Genomic DNA, 18,797 nt, shown 5'->3' on the forward strand with positions numbered 1-18,797 from the left:
TTGTTGGCCGGCTGAAGCAGTGGGCAGCAGGGATGGGTGTGGGGTTGTTGGCCGGCTGAAGCAGTGGGCAGCAGGGATGGGTGTGGGGTTGTTGGCCGGCGGAAGCAGTGGGCAGCAGGGATGGGTGTGGGGTTGTTGGCCGGCGGAAGCAGTGGGCAGCAGGGTGGGTGTGGGGTTGTTGGCCGGCTGAAGCAGTGGGCAGCAGGGATGGGTGTGGGGTTGTTGGCCGGCTGAAGCAGTGGGCAGCAGGGATGGGTGTGGGGTTGTTGGCCGGCGGAAGCAGTGGGCAGCAGGGATGGGTGTGGGGTTGTTGGCCGGCGGAAGCAGTGGGCAGCAGGGTGGGTGTGGGGTTGTTGGGTAGTAGGGGGTATATACAGCAGACATTTCTGTGGCAGCCACAGTAATACACAACATATATTTAAAGAATTTTGATCAAGCAATTGCGCTCAATTAACCCTTTAAGTGCTCAGCCCCTCCGGCACGTCGCAGTGTGATCGCGGCATCACTCCTCTTCCTCCGCCATTCTGATTGCGTTCACGAGCGCAGAACGGCGCCACCCCATGACAAATAGCATGTAACATAATTACTGCATCGTGGGGACCCCCGAAGGGTTAAAGCCGCCGCCCACGCTGACCGCCATCTTTTTCTCGTTGTATATTTGTATTTACATGAAGAGATCTCGTGCCCTTTCCAAAAATATATATATATATATTTGCAATGTTATTAGTGTTTGAAATATTACGTGCCCGGGAGGTTAAAATGGCGGTCTCCACCGAGCTAGAAAAACCTTTAAAGAAATGCGCAGGACTTGGAACTAGATAATAACATTATATGGCTTCAGGGCGAGAGGCTTTAAAAGGACTGAATTTTAGCAGTGACTTTTTTATTAAAAAGCCCATTTCTGTCCTTTTAAAGACACAACCTCCCCGGCCTCCAGTCTTTGCTGCGGAGAGGACCTTGCACCTCGCCGTCCTGCCCTAAAGGGTTAAAGTCGGATGGCAGCAGATTGTCACAGACAAGTGGAATATTCCTCAGCAGAATAAAGTCCCCTGTGCAGCTGGCAGCGAGCGGCGCAGAGCGCGGAGCGTGGATACACGCCACCTGACTACAAGGGCAGGGAGCGCGTCTCTCAGGGGCTAATGATGTGGTAATCAGGTGTTAAGGCGGCGAGGGGCGGAGGGAGGAGCTCTCGCTACTGTACATATCCTTATATGCAGAGACACAAACGCTGCATCCTCAAACACGCCCTTTGTTTTTCAACCTCATCTGCTATGTATGGGGGGCTCAACTCCAGTCCTCAAGACCCCTCCAACAGGTCAGGTTTTAAGGATATCCCAGCTTCAGCACAGGTGGCTCGATCAGTCCCTGCTTCAGCACAGGTGGCTCAATCAGTCCCTGCTTCAGCACAGGTGACTCAATCAGTGGCTCAGTCTTTAAACTATGGCTCAGTCTTTAAACTCAGTCTTTTACTGAGCCACTGATTGAGCCACCTGTGCTGAAACAGAGATATGCTGAAAACCTGACCTGTTGGGGGGGGGGGGGGGGGGGGTCTTTAGCATCAGAGTTGAGCCCCCCTAACAGGGACGACAGTTTGTCACAGAATCGTCTCTTTCATTTTTAGGAATTTTTAGAAGAATTGTAAGAAATGTGATGTACGCTTTATAAGTGTGTAGGTCATTACACTCTGCTCATATTACCCGACCTCTCTGCAGCATTTGACACCGTGGACCACCCTCTTCTCCTCCACATTCTCCATACTCTAGGTATTCGGAACAAAGCTCTATCCTGGATCTCCTCTTACCTCTCCCATCGTACTTTCAGTGTCTCTTCTGCTAACACCTCCTCCTCCTCTATAGATCTCTCTGTGGGGGTACCCCAGGGCTCTGTCCTGGGACCCCTTCTCTTTTCTCTGTACACACTCTCTCTAGGTGACCTAATAACATCTTTTGGGTTTAAATATCACCTCTATGCTGACAACACACAAATTTACTTTTCAACACACGACCTTACACCTGCTGTACAAACCAAAGTTTCTGAATGTCTCTCTGCGATATCATCCTGGATGGCCCTCCGCCGCCTTAAACTCAACATGGCTAAAACAGAGCTCCTCATACTTCCTCCCAAACCTGGCCCTACTACCTCCTTCCACATTACTGTTGGAAGTACTATCATACACCCAGTAGCCCAAGCACGCTGCCTAGGGGTCACACTCGACTCCTCTCACATTCTCCTCTTACATTGAAAACGTTTCTAAAGTCGCTTTTTCCTCCGCAATATCACTAAAATACGCCTGTTCCTCTGTTGCTCGATTGCTAAAACTCTGACTCAGGCCCTCATTCTCTCCCATCTTGATTACTGCAACCTCCTGCTGTCCGGCCTTCCTGCCTCTCATCTGTCTCCCCTATAATCTTTCCTAAACGCTGCTGCCAGAATCGCTCTGCTCTTTCCTAAATCTGTCTCCGCGTCTCCCCTCCTGAAATCCCTCTTCTGGCTTCCGATCAAATCCCACATCTCACACTCCATCTTCTCCTCACTTTTAAAGCTTTACACTCTTCTGCCCCTCCTTACATCTCAGCCCTAATTTCTCGCTATGCACCATCCCGACTCTTGCGTTCTTCTCAAGGATGTCTTCTTTCTACCCCCTTTGTATCTAAAGCCCTCTCCCGCCTTAAACCTTTCTCTCTTACTGCCCCACACCTCTGGAATGCCCTTCCCCTCAATACCCGACTAGCACCCGCTCTATCCACCTTAAGACCCACCTTAAGACCCTTGCTTAAAGAAGCATACGAATAGCCCTGTGGATAATACTGGACACATGATACATAAAGCTTGGCCCCCTGCAGACGCACTTACCAGAACTCCCTCCTACTGTTGCTGTACGTTCTTCCTACCTACCAATTAGACTGTAAGCTCCTCGGGGCAGGGACTCCTTCCTTAATGTTACTTTTATATCTGAAGCGCTTATTCCCATGATCTGTTATTTATATTATCTGTTATTTATTCGATTACCACGTGTATTACTGCTGTGAAGCGCTATGTACATTAATGGCGCTATATAAATAAAGACAATACAATAAGCGAAAAAAGAATTTCAAAGCATCAAAAATACTTGGGGGTGAATTCATAACGCCGCCAGCATTATTATTGTGCAGAGAATAACCGTGAGCACAAACTCACACTAATTACTAGCACGCAACATCACAATAACTCCCAATTTAGCAGGAACGGAGCCCTCTGTGCAGCTCACGTGTTCCAGGACGTCTCTTGGGACTAATAATAATAATTGTTTGTTCTTGTATAGCGCCACTAGTATTTCTTAGCACTTTACAGACACTGCCCTTGCCCCGTGGAGCTTACAATCTATGTTTTTGGTGCCTGAGGCACAGGGAGATACAGTGACTTGCCCAAGGTCACAAGGAGCCGACACTGGGAATTGAACCAGTCTCCCCTTGCTTCACACTCAGTGCCAGTCAGTGTCTTTACTCACTGAGCTGCTCCTTCTCCCAGGTTCCCTTGATTCACACTCAGTGCCAGTCAGTGTCTTTACTCACTGAGCCGCTCCTTCTCCCAGGTTCCCCTGCTCCACACTCAGTGCCAGTCAGGGTCTTTACTCACTGAGCCGCTCCTTCTCCCAGGCTCCCCTGCTTCACACTCAGTGCCAGTCAGTGTTTTTACTCACTGAGCCGCTGCTTCTCCCAGGTTCCCCTGCCTCACACTCAGTACCAGTCAGTGTCTTTACTCACTGAGCCGCTCCTTCTCCCAGGTTCCCCTGCTTCACACTCAGTGCCAGTCAGTGTCTTTACTCACTGAGCCGCTGCTTCACCCAGGCTCCCCTGCCTCACACTCAGTACCAGTCAGTGTCTGTACTCACTGAGCCGCTGCTTCTTCCAGGTTCCCCTGCCTCACACTCAGTGCCAGTCAGGGTCTTTACTCACTGAGCTGCTCCTTCTCCCAGGTTCCCCTGCTTCACACTCAGTGCCAGTCAGTGTCTTTACTCACTGAGCCGCTCCTTCTCCCAGGTTCCCCTGCGTCACACTCAGTGCCAGTCAGTGTCTTTACTCACTGAGCCGCTCCTTCTCCCAGGTTCCCCTGCCTCACACTCAGTGCCAGTCAGTGTCTTTACTCACTGAGCCGCTCCTCCCAGGTTCCCCTGCTTCACACTCAGTGCCAGTCAGTGTATTTACTCACTGAGCCGCTCCTTCTCCCAGGTTCCCCTGCCTCACACTCAGTGCCAGTCAGTGTCTTTACTCACTGAGCCGCTCCTTCTCCCAGGCTCCCCTGCTTCACACTCAGTGCGAGTCAGTGTCTTTACTCACTGAGCCGCTCCTTCTCCCAGGTTCCCCTGCTTCACACTCAGTGCCAGTCAGTGTCTTTACTCACTGAGCCGCTCCTTCTCCCAGGTTCCCCTGCTTCACACTCAGTGCCAGTCAGTGTCTTTACTCACTGAGCCGCTCCTTCTCCCAGGCTCCCCTGCCTCACACTCAGTGCCAGTCAGTGTCTTTACTCACTGAGCTGCTCCTTCTCCCAGGTTCCCCTGCTTCACACTCAGTGCCAGTCAGTGTCTTTACTCACTGAGCCGCTCCTTCTCCCAGGCTCCCCTGCCTCACACTCAGTGCCAGTCAGTGTCTTTACTCACTGAGCCGCTCCTTCTCCCAGGTTCCCCTGCCTCACACTCAGTGCCAGTCAGGGTCTTTACTCACTGAGCCGCTCCTTCTCCCAGGTTCCCCTGCTTCACACTCAGTGCCAGTCAGTGTCTGTACTCACTGAGCCGCTCCTTCTCCCAGGTTCCCCTGCCTCACACTCAGTGCCAGTCAGTGTCTTTACTCACTGAGCCGCTCCTTCTCCCAGGTTCCCCTGCTTCACACTCAGTGCCAGTCAGGGTCTTTACTCACCGAGCCGCTCCTTCTCCCAGGTTCCCCTGCTTCACACTCAGTGCCAGTCAGTGTCTTTACTCACTGAGCTGCTCCTTCTCCCAGGTTCCCCTGCTTCACACTCAGTGCCAGTCAGTGTCGTTACTCACTGAGCCGCTCCTTCTCCCAGGTTCCCCTGCCTCACACTCAGTGCCAGTCAGTGTCTTTACTCACTGAGCCGCTCCTTCTCCCAGGTTCCCCTGCCTCACACTCAGTGCCAGTCAGTGTCTTTACTCACTGAGCCGCTCCTTCTCCCAGGTTCCCCTGCCTCACACTCAGTGCCAGTCAGTGTCTTTACTCACTGAGCCGCTCCTTCTCCCAGGTTCCCTTGCTTCACACTCAGTACCAGTCAGTGTCTTTACTCACTGAGCTGCTCCTTCTCCCAGGTTCCCCTGCTTCACACTCAGTGCCAGTCAGTGTCGTTACTCACTGAGCCGCTCCTTCTCCCAGGTTCCCCTGCCTCACACTCAGTGCCAGTCAGTGTCTTTACTCACTGAGCCGCTCCTTCTCCCAGGCTCCCCTGCTTCACACTCAGTACCAGTCAGTGTCTTTACTCACTGAGCCGCTCCTTCTCCCAGGTTCCCCTGCCTCACACTCAGTGCCAGTCAGTTTCTGTACTCACTGAGCCGCTCCTTCTCCCAGGTTCCCCTGCCTCACACTCAGTGCCAGTCAGTGTCTTTACTCACTGAGCCGCTCCTTCATCTAACACTTGGAAACACTAAGGCTGCGTCCATAGAAGGACAGGCCGCGCTGAGCCGTGCGGACGCTCTGCGCTGAGCCCCTGCATCCTCAATGAGGATGCCTTGAGAGGGGGCTCACGCAAGCGTCCGCAGGCGTGCGGAGGCTTTGGAGTTTTCAGCCGAGCGCCAAGCTGTTTTTCAGCGCGCTGTCGGCTGAAAACATCCAATCAGCCTTAAGCAGCGTCAACGTCACGGCGTCGTGACATTGACGTCAGTGCGTAGCGGACGATTGGCCCAGCGACGTCACTACCCCGCCTCCAACCACCTCCCCCCGGCTCCCTTCGCGCACGCTGGCTCGCCTGCAAGTCCGTGCAATCGCGCTGACTGAAGCAGGCGAGCCTCAGCGTTAGCGCGCCTCCGCTCTCCCCACCCCTCTATGGCCCGGGCCTAAGGCTGCATCCATAGAAGGTGGAGCAGCGCTGAGCCGCGCGGACGCTGATGCTCACCTGATCAAGCATGAGCGATTTCATGTACATGCAGGCGAGCCAGCGTCCGCGATCGGGAGGCGGGGGGAGATGGTGGGAGGCGGGGCAGTGACGTCGCTGGGCGAATCGCCCCGACGCACCGACGTCACGGCGCCGTGACGTTGACGCTGCTTCGCGCTGATTGAATGTTTTCAGCTGACAGCGCGCTGAAAAACAGCTTTTGCTGTCGGCTGAAAAATCCACCTCCTCAGCACGCCTGCGCACGCTCGCGTGAGCCCCCTCTAAAGACATCCTCACTGAGGATGCTGGGGCTCAGCGCGGCTTGTCCTTCTATGGACGCAGCCTAACACTTCAGACTAAGTTGGAAGCTGTTCATCAGATGTACAGTATGGGGCAGAAATGTCACACAAGGGTTTGCTGAGTATCTGATGCAAACCCCACTTGTGAGCACATTGAGATGTCTCAGCCCTCCCCATGATCTCTTGGCATACAACGCTTCCACTGCAGCCAGGGATTCTGGGTAACGACATGCAAATGAGCACATAGTATCACCTTTTGCTTCTTATCCATTTTAACATGGTACCCCTACCAGCTTCTGCCTGCCGCATTACACAGCTTTTTAAGCGCAGCCTGGGGGCTGTCCCTTTTTTTTTACTCAACACATTTTATTTTGTGATATGAGAAAAAAGAAAAAAGAAAGCCCCAAATAATAGCACTCTAGTATACCAATTCAATATGCAAATACAAATGTTATTGAATGAACTGTCACAGAACAAAGAGTCTAAAAGAAAGCAAAGAATAATTAAAAGCAGGCATAGATCCCCTGTACGTAAAGCTTGACAATCATCCTCTAATAATAAATTCAAAGATGGACAAAACGTCCCAAATTGAAAAAGTGTGTACCTTTGAGTGTATCAAACAAGGGGAGGTTATGTGCTGCAGTGAAAGGGCTGAGATGAAAAAGGAGTGGCAATAACCAAGTAATCAAATCATATCAATGCTCATTCGTATTGAATCATATGCAATAATCTGTGGAAGTGGAGTACATCAGTACAGTGATAAGAGCAATAGGTATGAAGCTTGGAAAAGCACACTCCAAAAAGCTGCATACCCTGAATCACATACCACCCAAGCATCAAACACACATAAAATCTGTAGAGGAAGCAAGGAGCAATAGCTCAAAACATAGTTACGTGTCCCTTAAGGGGGACAGACCAGGGGATCCTGCCTACAGCACCCACTCCTACGCGTTTCGGCCAGATGCCTTCAACTGGGAGTAATAAAATAACACATTTTATTTTGTGTCTGAGTAACAGAGAAATGATTCCAGAAGTGAGAGGTTCCGGATCTTTATAAAACCTGGGGGCGGGATTTCGGGTGCCATGATCATACATTGTAAGTGCTGGGGGTGCGCTGGAATGAGGGTAACGAGTATCTCGTCCTGGGCATCCTTGAAGATGTAGGGCTCTGTGGGGCAGAAACGTCAAACGCCGTTTCCCGGGTTTCAGACGTCGCTAACCTTTCCCAGGAGCCGCGAGCAGCCCGGTCACATGACCGCGGTGGTCGTGTCACTGGAGGATTAGCGCCGTGTGCGATCCCCTTCGGAAGCACGGACCCTCCCCCGCAGCGCGAGCGAGGCAGACCCCGCCCCCGGCGCAGCAGACTTTTGCTTCTTCGACGCTGGGAGAGTCTTAACCATTTGAGTAAATAAGAATTATCGCCAGATCGAGTGCGCTAACCCGGAGCAGAACTGGATTAACCTGTCCCTCTGTATCAAGGCAAAAGTGGAGCTAATCCGGGGCAAACAAAAAAGGCTCAAGATGGTTTAAAGAATAAAATCCTATTGGTTTCAAGTTCCCTTTTTTTCTTGGCTACGTACGGTGCAGTTTAAATGTCTTTATTTTGTCCTTGTGAAGCTTTGATCCCATTGAGAGAAAACCGCCATATAAACAAAGGGACTGTGCTGAAGCAGGGATATCCTGAAAACCTGACCTGTTGGGGAGGCATGAGGACTGGAGTTGATGGGGTCTAACAGCATATGGAATAAAGGCCTAAGAAGTAAATGGATAAAGGCAAAAATAGTGCAGTTCTGGGGCCAATAAACAGCACCAGATTTAAAATAAAATATCCCATTAAAATAATAATAGCCTGTTCTTGTATAGCGCTGCTAGTTTTACGTAGCGCTTTACAGAGACATTTTGCAGGCACAGTCCCTGCCCCGTGGAGCTTACAATCTATGTGTTTTTGGTGCCTGAGGCACAGGGAGATAAAGTGACTTGCCCAAGGTCACAAGGAGCTGACCCCGGGGATTGAAAAGCGATTCATTTTCTTTCTTTCATACATCTGGTGTGGCTTTTATGTCCCAGAAATGCTCCACTTTTGCACTGATACATAAACCCCTAAATATTGTATTGTTAGCCAGACGTGTTTGAAAGATCCGTGTCTTTGAGGAGGAACGTAGGGATTGGGACCAGGGTACTGCAGCTGGTGCGGTATACTTAGATTTGGCAAAGGCTTTTGACACGGTGCCACACGAAGGGGTACAAAATAAAGGAGATCCGCCGGGGTGAATGTATTTGCACCTGGATTGAAAACTGGTTGAAGGATTCTCAGCAGAGGGGTGTCATAGGTTTAACTTTTTCAGGTTGGGCTAAGGTCGTGAGTGGAGTACCTCAGGGATTGGTACTGGGACCCCTGCTTTTTAACTTGTTTATTAATGACCTTGAGGTTGGGATCGAGAGCAAAGTCTCCATCTTTGCTGATGATACTAAATTGTGTAAGGTAATAGAATCAGAGCAGGATGTAATTTCTCTCCAGAAGGACTTGGAGAGACTGGAAACGTGGGCAGGTAAATGGCAAATGTGGTTTAATACAGATAAATGTAAGGTTATGCATTCGGGAAACGAATAAATAGGCGAATTACAAACTAAAAGGGACAAAATTAGGTCAATCCTTGGAGAAGGATTTAGGGGTACTGGTAGACAGCAGGCTTAGCAATATCTCTCAATGTCAGGCAGTAGCTGCAAAAGCAAAAAGGATATTATCATGCATAAAAAGGGGTATGGATGGAAGAGAAAACAGCATAATTCTACTCCATTAAAAAGACATTATGGAACAGGAAAAAGTGCAGTGAAGAGCCAATAAATTAATAAAGGGAATTTAAAAATCTGTTTTATGAGGAGAGGCTAGCTAAGTTAGTTTTATTTACATTAGAAAAGAGGCGTCTAAGAGAGGATATGATAACTATATACAAATATATTCAGAGTCAATACAAGGAGCTTTCAAGCAAACTTTTCATCCCACGGGCAGTACAAAGGACTCGGGGCCATCCCTTAAGGCTGAGTCCCCAGTCTTCACTGTGGCACGTGCGCCCGTCGGGGGGGCGGCGCGTTCACAGCGCTACACCGCGATCTGCGGTCTGGGGGGAGAGGGAAGATTTGCGACGTGAGGGGGCGTGGCTGTGGGGTTGCAGGGGCATGGCCATGACGTCCCGCGGCTGGTTCGCTCTTATTGGCTGAACCGTCGGCGGGGGCGTGGCCACGCCCCATCGCAGATGTCGAGGTCAAATTCCCCTGCCTCCCTGAAAACCTGTCGCGCACCGCTGGGGAAAGGTGCGCGACAAGGTAGGGACTGGGACCGGCCGGACTGGGGGGGCGGGGCTTGATAGCACAGCGCACACCGAGCCGCGCGCTGTGGCAGTGATTGGGTGGGACCGCAGCCTAAGGTTGGAGGAAAGGAGATTTCACCAGCAACAAAGGAAAGGGTTCTTTACAGTAAGGGCAGTTACAGTGTGGGATTCATTACCCATGGAGACTGTGATGGCAGATACAATAGATTTGTTCAAAAAAAGGTTGAACATCTTTTTAGATAGGAAAGGTATACAGGGATATACCAAATACAGGGATATACCAAATACAGGGATATACCAAATAAGTATACATGAGAAGGATGTTGATCCAGGGAGTAATTTGATTGCCAATACTTAGGGTCAGGATTTCCCCCTTACCTTGTATGTATGTATTTATACATGCATGTATATCTTTATTTATATAGCACCATTAATGTACATAGCGCTTCACAGCAGTAATATATAAGACATAATTGGCTAATGTTTCACTAGTTTTTGTTTGTTTACCTTCCTTTTGATCAATAGAACTATAAATATAGGATGAATATCGCAGTCGACAAAATTTACCATAGGTTTAACTCGATTGACATATGTCTTTTTTTTTTTACCCTCATCTACTATGCAACTATGTACCTGTGGTGAAGGCTGGCAGCATGTCCCTTCGATGTAAGGTGAAAACTTTCAAGGAGGAGAGATGCATGGAAGAAAATCTTCCGGCAAGACCTAAAGATGTAGCAGACATTATTACAAAGCCGTGGCGCGCTGCAGCGGGATTTACACAATGCACCGGCAGGACAAGCGGCCATTGTTTAGAAGCAGCCGCGGGCGAGAAGGTGGTCGGGGCTATCGCGCCATTTCTCCCGCTAGAGTGTGCCACATGTTGCAAAAATGTTGGCTGGATCTTTAGGGAGAAGATAAGGGGGATTGAGGTGGTTAAATGAAGCGCTGAGATAGAGGGCAGCCCCTCCTAGCACTAATAACAGTGACACGTTCTATACGATTCATGTATGTGACGGACATCATTTTCATACAAATCAAACAACTACAAGTATTTTTAAATAATGTATGTTTGTAGTGTGTCCATGGTAACCACATTTTGGCGTATTGTACAATCTTCAGCTAATCTCTTGTGATAAGACTGTTTGTAAACTGCTGTAAATGCAGAGATTATTCATCCGTCCCTTTCATGTTCTGTTTGGCAATTAATGGCAGCATCGTTTCATTACAGAGATTAACGGGAGGCAATAATTCCCACATAACCGGAGAAAATACTACTTTTTACACAAGAAGCAAGTAAGTGAACATTTTACTTAATGGGGATTAGATCTTTGTAATGAGCCAGGTGCACCGGGAGGTTGTTTGCCTGCTATGTGGAATTGTCCCTATAATTACATTAGGAATACTAAGTAATCACCGTTTCCTTTCTGCCCCTATGCAGCTGTGTCAGTGACCATGGTGCAGCTGGGGTCTAACCTGGCAGATAAAGACCATGAGCAGGGGTTGGAGGAGGATACAGTGCCCTTGATAGCTCCTCTAGATGTTAATCAACTGGAGCAGCCCTTCCCCGACAAGGTAACAGGGCTGGGAGGGGTCACAGGCCTTCCCTGACAAGGTAAGTGGGCTGGGAGGGGTCACAGGCCTTCCCTGCCAAGGTAAGAGGGCTGGGAGGGGTCACAGGCCTTCCCTGCCAAGGTAAGAGGGCTGGGAGGGGTCACAGGCCTTCACTGCCAAGGTAAGAGGGCTGGGAGGGGTCATAGGCCTTCCCTGACAAGGTAAGAGGGCTGGGAGGGATTACAGGCCTTCCCTGACAAGGTAAGAGGGCTGGGAGGGATTACAGGCCTTCCCTGACAAGGTAAGAGGGCTGGGTGGGGTCATATGCCTTCCCTGCCAAGGTAAGAGGGCTGGGAGGGGTCACAGGCCTTCCCTGACAAGGTAAGCGGGCCAAGATTGGGCACAGCCCTTCCCTGACAAGGTCAGAGGGCTTGGAGGGGCCACAGGCCTTCCCTGATAAGGTAAGAGGGTTGGGACGGGTCACAGACCTTCCCTGACAAGGTAAGAGGGATTGGAGGGGCCACTGGCCTTCCCTGACAAGGTAAGAGGGCTGGGAGGGGTCACAGGCCTTCCCTGACAAGGTAAGAGGTCGCAGGCCTTCCAAGTGGGGGAAGGGAGAATAGCTTCATGTATACTTGGACTAGACCAGGGGCGGCCAACTCCAGTCTTCAAGATCCTTGAGGACGGGATTTGGCCACCACTGGATTAGACGTTTAATTCTTCCTCAAAAACCACAATCTAGTTATTCATGTAACTAAATGCTTGTAGTTGTGTCTCTCTATGTACAGAGCGCCAGACTTTGATTGGTGTTATATAAAAATATTATTGTATTATTTGGGACTCTAAGCATCCCACTTGGCTCAGTTTTGCAGCATAAAGAAGCACTTGATTGGAGATAAATCCAACATATAGTGTAATGTGGCTGGAACCAAGTCAAACCAGACCCTCCGAGTGAGTGAGTGAGATCTGAGCAGTCCTGGCAACCGATGAGTGAGTGAGATCTGGACAGTCCTGGCGACCGATGAGTGAGTGAGATCTGGGCAGTCCTGGCGACCGATGAGTGAGTGAGATCTGGGCAGTCCTGGCGACCGATGAGTGAGTGAGATCTGGGCAGTCCTGGCGACCGATGAGTGAGTGAGATCTGGGCAGTCCTGGGGCCCGATGAGTGAGGTCTGAGTAGTCCTGGCGCCCGATGAGTGAGTGAGATCTGGGCAGTCCTGGCGCCCAATGAGTGAGATCTGAGAAGTCCTCACGCCCGATGAGTGAGTGAGATCTGGGTAGTCCTGGCGCCCAATGTGTGAGTGAGATCTGGGCAGTCCTGGCGACCGATGAGTGAGTGAGATCTGGGCAGTCCTGGCGACCGATGAGTGAGTGAGATCTGGGCAGTCCTGGCGCCCGATGAGTGAGTGAGATCTGGGCAGTCCTGGCGCCCAATGTGTGAGTGAGATCTGGGCAGTCCTGGCGCCCGATGAGTGAGTGAGATCTGGGCAGTCCTGGCGCCCAATGTGTGAGTGAGATCTGGGCAGTCCTGACGCCCGATGAGTGAGTGAGATCTGGGCAGTCCTTGCGCCCAATGAGTGAGATTTGGGCAGTCCTGACGCCCGATGAGTGAGTGAGATTTGGGCAGTCCTGACGCCCGATGAGTGAGTGAGATCTGGGCAGTCCTGACGCCCGATGAGTGAGTGAGATCTGGGCAGTCCTTGCGCCCAATGAGTGAGATTTGGGCAGTCCTGGCGCCCGATGAGTGAGATCTGGGCAGTCCTGGCGCCCGATGAGTGAGTGAGATCTGGGCAGTCCTGGCGCCCAATGAGTGCAGGTTCTGATGCTGTTGTCTCCGTATCTGATTTTTTTTTGGGGTGTCATTGCCCTTGTAATCTGTGCTGATCTCTCTCTTTCCTGCCAGCTGATTGTAAAGACACGGACGGAGTATCAGCTGCAGCAGAAGAAGAAACGGAAGATTCAGGTCCCGGGAATCAAACGCCTCAATATCAACCTGTACGACGAGGTGTCGGAGAAAGTCAAGGTGACTGGTCACATCTTGTGCTTACGCAAGGAGAACACGTGGGCAAAACGGCAAAGCAGACCATGTTGAGATTAGATTGGTATTTGATGTAATTTGGACAGTTTCTTCAAGTCATTGGGAGCTATTTACAAAGTTCAAAATGTTGGTCCTTCCCATGGAATCGACCCTGAGAACAGCATGTTGAACACATGTCATTGTATCAAGGGAGTGGTTATAGGAGGAATTAGGGAATATTTAGCATAATGCACATTATAGTACTGGATATTTTAAATCGTGCACTGAGGCATAGGGTTACCAGGTGTCCAGTATTGAACCGGACTGTTCTGTATTTGGACACTGTCCAGTTAAAAATGAGAGGTAAGACTGGACATGTATGTGTATACCGGTATTACCTCTCTGGACATAGTGACCGGACTGGCTTGGGGGAGGGGGGGGATTTCCCTGAGCAGGGCTGCTGCTAGGGGGCTGGGCAGCTTCCTCCATCCTGATTGGCTGCTGCTTCTGGGTAATGCAGCCAATCGGGAAGAGGTGTCAGGGGGTGGGGCCAAGTAGAGGAGGAAACAGCATGGAGTAGAGAGAGGTGAGAGGGCTGTGTGTGTGTGTGTACGTGTGCCAAGCGCATCGCACCTTTCAGCATTGTATTTTTGGAGAAGCTGCCTGGCACCCCAACTGGGGGTCTGTTATTTTCTTTCTATCTATAAGTGATAAAAAAAAAGAAAGAAATCCTGCCCCATGTGAGATTGTATAAACGTCATGATCTTCTGGCCTGAGCCAAACCGAGACATTTCATTACACATCTTCCTGCGTGTTTTGCTGTCATCTATCTCACCGCCCTGTGTGGGACGTGATGCGTGGATGCCATCGCGGGAAGATGTCTTATTCAGATCTCTCTCTGCTTCAGTGATTCGGGAAACGCTTCATTTAACCCGCTTCCTGATGGAAATGGTTTCAAGTCGGAGCGCAGAACCAGAACTCCGAGTCACAAAGACTGCTTTGGGGTCAAAGTGCATGCCCAAACATCCAGTATTTGACTTTAATACGGGGGTGGGGCAACTCCAGTCCTTAAGGGCCACCAACAGGTCAAGTTTTCAGGAAATCCCTGCTTCAGTACTGGTGGCTCAATAAGTGGCTAAGTCTGAGCCACTGATTGAGCCAACTGTGCTGAAGCAGGGATATCCAGAAAACCTGACCTGTTGGTGGCCCTTGAGGACAGCAGTGGCTCACCCCTGCCTTAATACATAGTCAGCACATTGGGGGGTTACTCATTCAAGTGGGATCTGACCTTCCCTAACCCTTATTCAGGACTGGTTCTCACAACAGACAGCGTGAAAGTCACGTACGCTGCGGAGAGAGATCTACGTCTTTTTATTTCAACGTGAGGTTATTAACCAGAGTCTCCCACCTGCAAAACAGCAGCAACAAGGAGGGTTTGATATCTAAAAGAGAAAACACGCCAACAGTGGTCAAAGTGCAGAGTACCACGAAAACACAGTACCACGAAAACACAGTACCACCAATTCTCCTTTCCCTTGCTGCTTAAATACTGTACACCTGCTGCAGTCCGGCTCCGTGCCTTTGCGATATTCATGGTGCCATCTTGTTCCCCTCGGTCCCTCCCAGCTGACTGGTTTAATCCTCATCACCATGGTGTTCCTGGCGTGCCTCCTCATGCTGGTGATGTACAAGGCCCTGTGGTATGAACAGCTCAGTTGTCCCGAAGGATTCATCTTCAAGGTACCAATGCCGGGATCTCTCCCGATTCCAGATACTGTATCACTGGGGAGGGGCGGTGTGGTGTGATGGACTGATACTGTATCACTGGGGAGGGGCGGTGTGGTGTGATGGACTGATACTGTATCACTGGGGAGGGGCGGTGTGGTGTGATGGACTGATACTGTATCACTGGGGAGGGGCGGTGTGGTGTGATGGACTGATACTGTATCACTGGGGAGGGGCGGTGTGGTGTGATGGACTGATACTGTATTACTGGGGAGGGGCGGTGTGGTGTGATGGACTGATACTGTTTCACTGGGGAGGGGCGGTGTGGTGTGATGGACTGATACTGTATCACTGGGGAGGGGCGGTGTGGTGTGATGGACTGATACTGTATCACTGGGGAGGGGCGGTGTGGTGTGATGGACTGATATTGTATCACTGGGGAGGGGCGGTGTGGTGTGATGGACTGATACTGTATCACTGGGGAGGGGCCGTGTGGTGTGATGGACTGATACTGTATCACTGGGGAGGGGCGGTGTGGTGTGATGGACTGATACTGTATCACTGGGGAGGGGCCGTGTGGTGTGATTGACTGATACTGTATCACTGGGGAGGGGCAGTGTGGTGTGATGGACTGATACTGTATCACTGGGGAGGGGCGGTGTGGTGTGATGGACTGATACTGTATCACTGGGGAGGGGCCGTGTAGTGTGATGGACTGATACTGTATCACTGGGGAGGGGCGGTGTGGTGTGATGGACTGATACTGTATCACTGGGGAGGGGCGGTGTGGTGTGATGGACTGATACTGTATCACTGGGGAGGGGCGGTGTGGTGTGATGGACTGATACTGTATCACTGGGGAGGGGCGGTGTGGTGTGATGGACTGATACTGTATCACTGGGGAGGGGCGATGTGGTGTGATGGACTGATACTGTATCACTGGGGAGGGGCAGTGTGGTGTGATGGACTGATACTGTATCACTGGGGAGGGGCGCTGTGGTGTGATGGACTGATACTGTATCACTGGGGAGGGGCGGTGTGGTGTGATGGACTGATACTGTATCACTGGGGAGGGGCAGTGTGGTGTGATGGACTGATACTGTATCACTGGGGAGGGGCGGTGTGGTGTGATGGACTGATACTGTATCACTGGGGAGGGGCGGTGTGGTGTGATGGACTGATACTGTATCACTGGGGAGGGGCGGTGTGGTGTGATGGACTGATACTGTATCACTGGGGAGGGGCGGTGTGGTGTGATGGACTGATACTGTATCACTGGGGAGGGGCGGTGTGGTGTGATGGACTGATACTGTATCACTGGGGAGGGGCGGTGTGGTGTGATGGACTGATACTGTATCACTGGGGAGGGGCGGTGTGGTGTGATGGACTGATACTGTATTACTGGGGAGGGGCGGTGTGGTGTGATGGACTGATACTGTTTCACTGGGGAGGGGCGGTGTGGTGTGATGGACTGATACTGTATCACTGGGGAGGGGCGGTGTGGTGTGATGGACTGATACTGTATCACTGGGGAGGGGCGGTGTGGTGTGATGGACTGATATTGTATCACTGGGGAGGGGCGGTGTGGTGTGATGGACTGATACTGTATCACTGGGGAGGGGCCGTGTGGTGTGATGGACTGATACTGTATCACTGGGGAGGGGCGGTGTGGTGTGATGGACTGATACTGTATCACTGGGGAGGGGCCGTGTGGTGTGATTGACTGATACTGTATCACTGGGGAGGGGCAGTGTGGTGTGATGGACTGATACTGTATCACTGGGGAGGGGCGGTGTGGTGTGATGGACTGATACTGTATCACTGGGGAGGGGCCGTGTAGTGTGATGGACTGATACTGTATCACTGGGGAGGGGCGGTGTGGTGTGATGGACTGATACTGTATCACTGGGGAGGGGCGGTGTGGTGTGATGGACTGATACTGTATCACTGGGGAGGGGCGGTGTGGTGTGATGGACTGATACTGTATCACTGGGGAGGGGCGGTGTGGTGTGATGGACTGATACTGTATCACTGGGGAGGGGCGATGTGGTGTGATGGACTGATACTGTATCACTGGGGAGGGGCAGTGTGGTGTGATGGACTGATACTGTATCACTGGGGAGGGGCGCTGTGGTGTGATGGACTGATACTGTATCACTGGGGAGGGGCGGTGTGGTGTGATGGACTGATACTGTATCACTGGGGAGGGGCAGTGTGGTGTGATGGACTGATACTGTATCACTGGGGAGGGGCGGTGTGGTGTGATGGACTGATACTGTATCACTGGGGAGGGGCGGTGTGGTGTGATGGACTGATACTGTATCACTGGGGAGGGGCGGTGTGGTGTGATGGACTGATACTGTATCACTGGGGAGGGGCGGTGTGGTGTGATGGACTGATACTGTATCACTGGGGAGGGGCGGTGTGGTGTGATGGACTGATACTGTATCACTGGGGAGGGGCGGTGTGGTGTGATGGACTGATACTGTATCACTGGGGAGGGGCGGTGTGGTGTGATGGACTGATACTGTATCACTGGGGAGGGGCGGTGTGGTGTGATGGACTGATATTGTATCACTGGGGAGGGGCGCTGTGGTGTGATGGACTGATACTGTATCACTGGGGAGGGGCGGTGTGGTGTGATGGACTGATACTGTATCACTGGGGAGGGGCGGTGTGGTGTGATGGACTGATACTGTATCACTGGGGAGGGGCAGTGTGGTGTGATGGACTGATACTGTATCACTGGGGAGGGGCGGTGTGGTGTGATGGACTGATACTGTATCACTGGGGAGGGGCGGTGTGGTGTGATGGACTGATACTGTATCACTGGGGAGGGGCGGTGTGGTGTGATGGACTGATACTGTATCACTGGGGAGGGGCGGTGTGGTGTGATGGACTGATACTGTATTACTGGGGAGGGGCCGTGTGGTGTGATGGACTGATACTGTATCACTGGAGAGGGGCGATGTGGTGTGATGGACTGATACTGTATCACTGGGGAGGGGCGGTGTGGTGTGATGGACTGATACTGTATCACTGGGGAGGGGCGGTGTGTGGTGTGATGGACTGATACTGTATCACTGGGGAGGGGCGGTGTGGTGTGATGGACTGATACTGTATCACTGGGGAGGGGCGGTGTGTGGTGTGATGGACTGATACTGTATCACTGGGGAGGGGCGGTGTGGTGTGATGGACTGATACTGTATCACTGGGGAGGGGCGGTGTGATGGACTGATACTGTATCACTGGGGAGGGGCGGTGTGGTGTGATGGACTGATACTGTATCACTGGGGAGGGGCGGTGTGGTGTGATGGACTGATACTGTATCACTGGGGAGGGGCGGTGTGATGGACTGATACTGTATCACTGGGGAGGGGTGGTGTGGTGTGATGGACTGATACTGTATCACTGGGGAGGGGCGGTGTGGTGTGATGGACTGATACTGTATCACTGGGGAGGGGCGGTGTGGTGTGATGGACTGATACTGTATCACTGGGGAGGGGCGGTGTGGTGTGATGGACTGATACTGTATCACTGGGGAGGGGCGGTGTGGTGTGATGGACTGATACTGTATCACTGGGGAGGGGCGGTGGGGTGTGATGGACTGATACTCTGTATCTGACGTAGTCACAATGTCACATGCTCATACTATGTCACAGAACGCATAAAACCACACCGCCATGCAGTGACAGAACGCATCCACCCAGCCTGTCATTCCTACTGCAGGGTGACGGTAATAATGGCGTGACAGGTGAAACCCATGGCCCATTGTGTCTGTCCCTCCCACTATAGGGTGAC

The 18,797-nt window shown here is 51.6% G+C and overlaps 1 protein-coding gene across 2 annotated transcripts in view; it reads left to right on the forward strand.

The window, feature by feature from the left end:
- CALY (calcyon neuron specific vesicular protein) overlaps positions 1-18,797 on the forward strand; it is a 44,385-nt gene that overhangs the window by 25,073 nt on the left and 515 nt on the right. For both annotated transcript variants that reach the window (XM_075610289.1, XM_075610288.1), the window contains exons 2-5: positions 10,932-10,996; positions 11,142-11,275; positions 13,158-13,277; positions 14,898-15,011. In XM_075610289.1, the coding sequence (XP_075466404.1) occupies positions 11,156-11,275; positions 13,158-13,277; positions 14,898-15,011 (354 nt within the window). In that variant the 5' untranslated portion in view covers positions 10,932-10,996; positions 11,142-11,155. The remainder of the gene's footprint in view (positions 1-10,931; positions 10,997-11,141; positions 11,276-13,157; positions 13,278-14,897; positions 15,012-18,797) is intronic.

This window comes from Ascaphus truei, chromosome 8 (assembly GCF_040206685.1).
Source record: "Ascaphus truei isolate aAscTru1 chromosome 8, aAscTru1.hap1, whole genome shotgun sequence".
Lineage (NCBI taxonomy): Eukaryota > Metazoa > Chordata > Amphibia > Anura > Ascaphidae > Ascaphus > Ascaphus truei.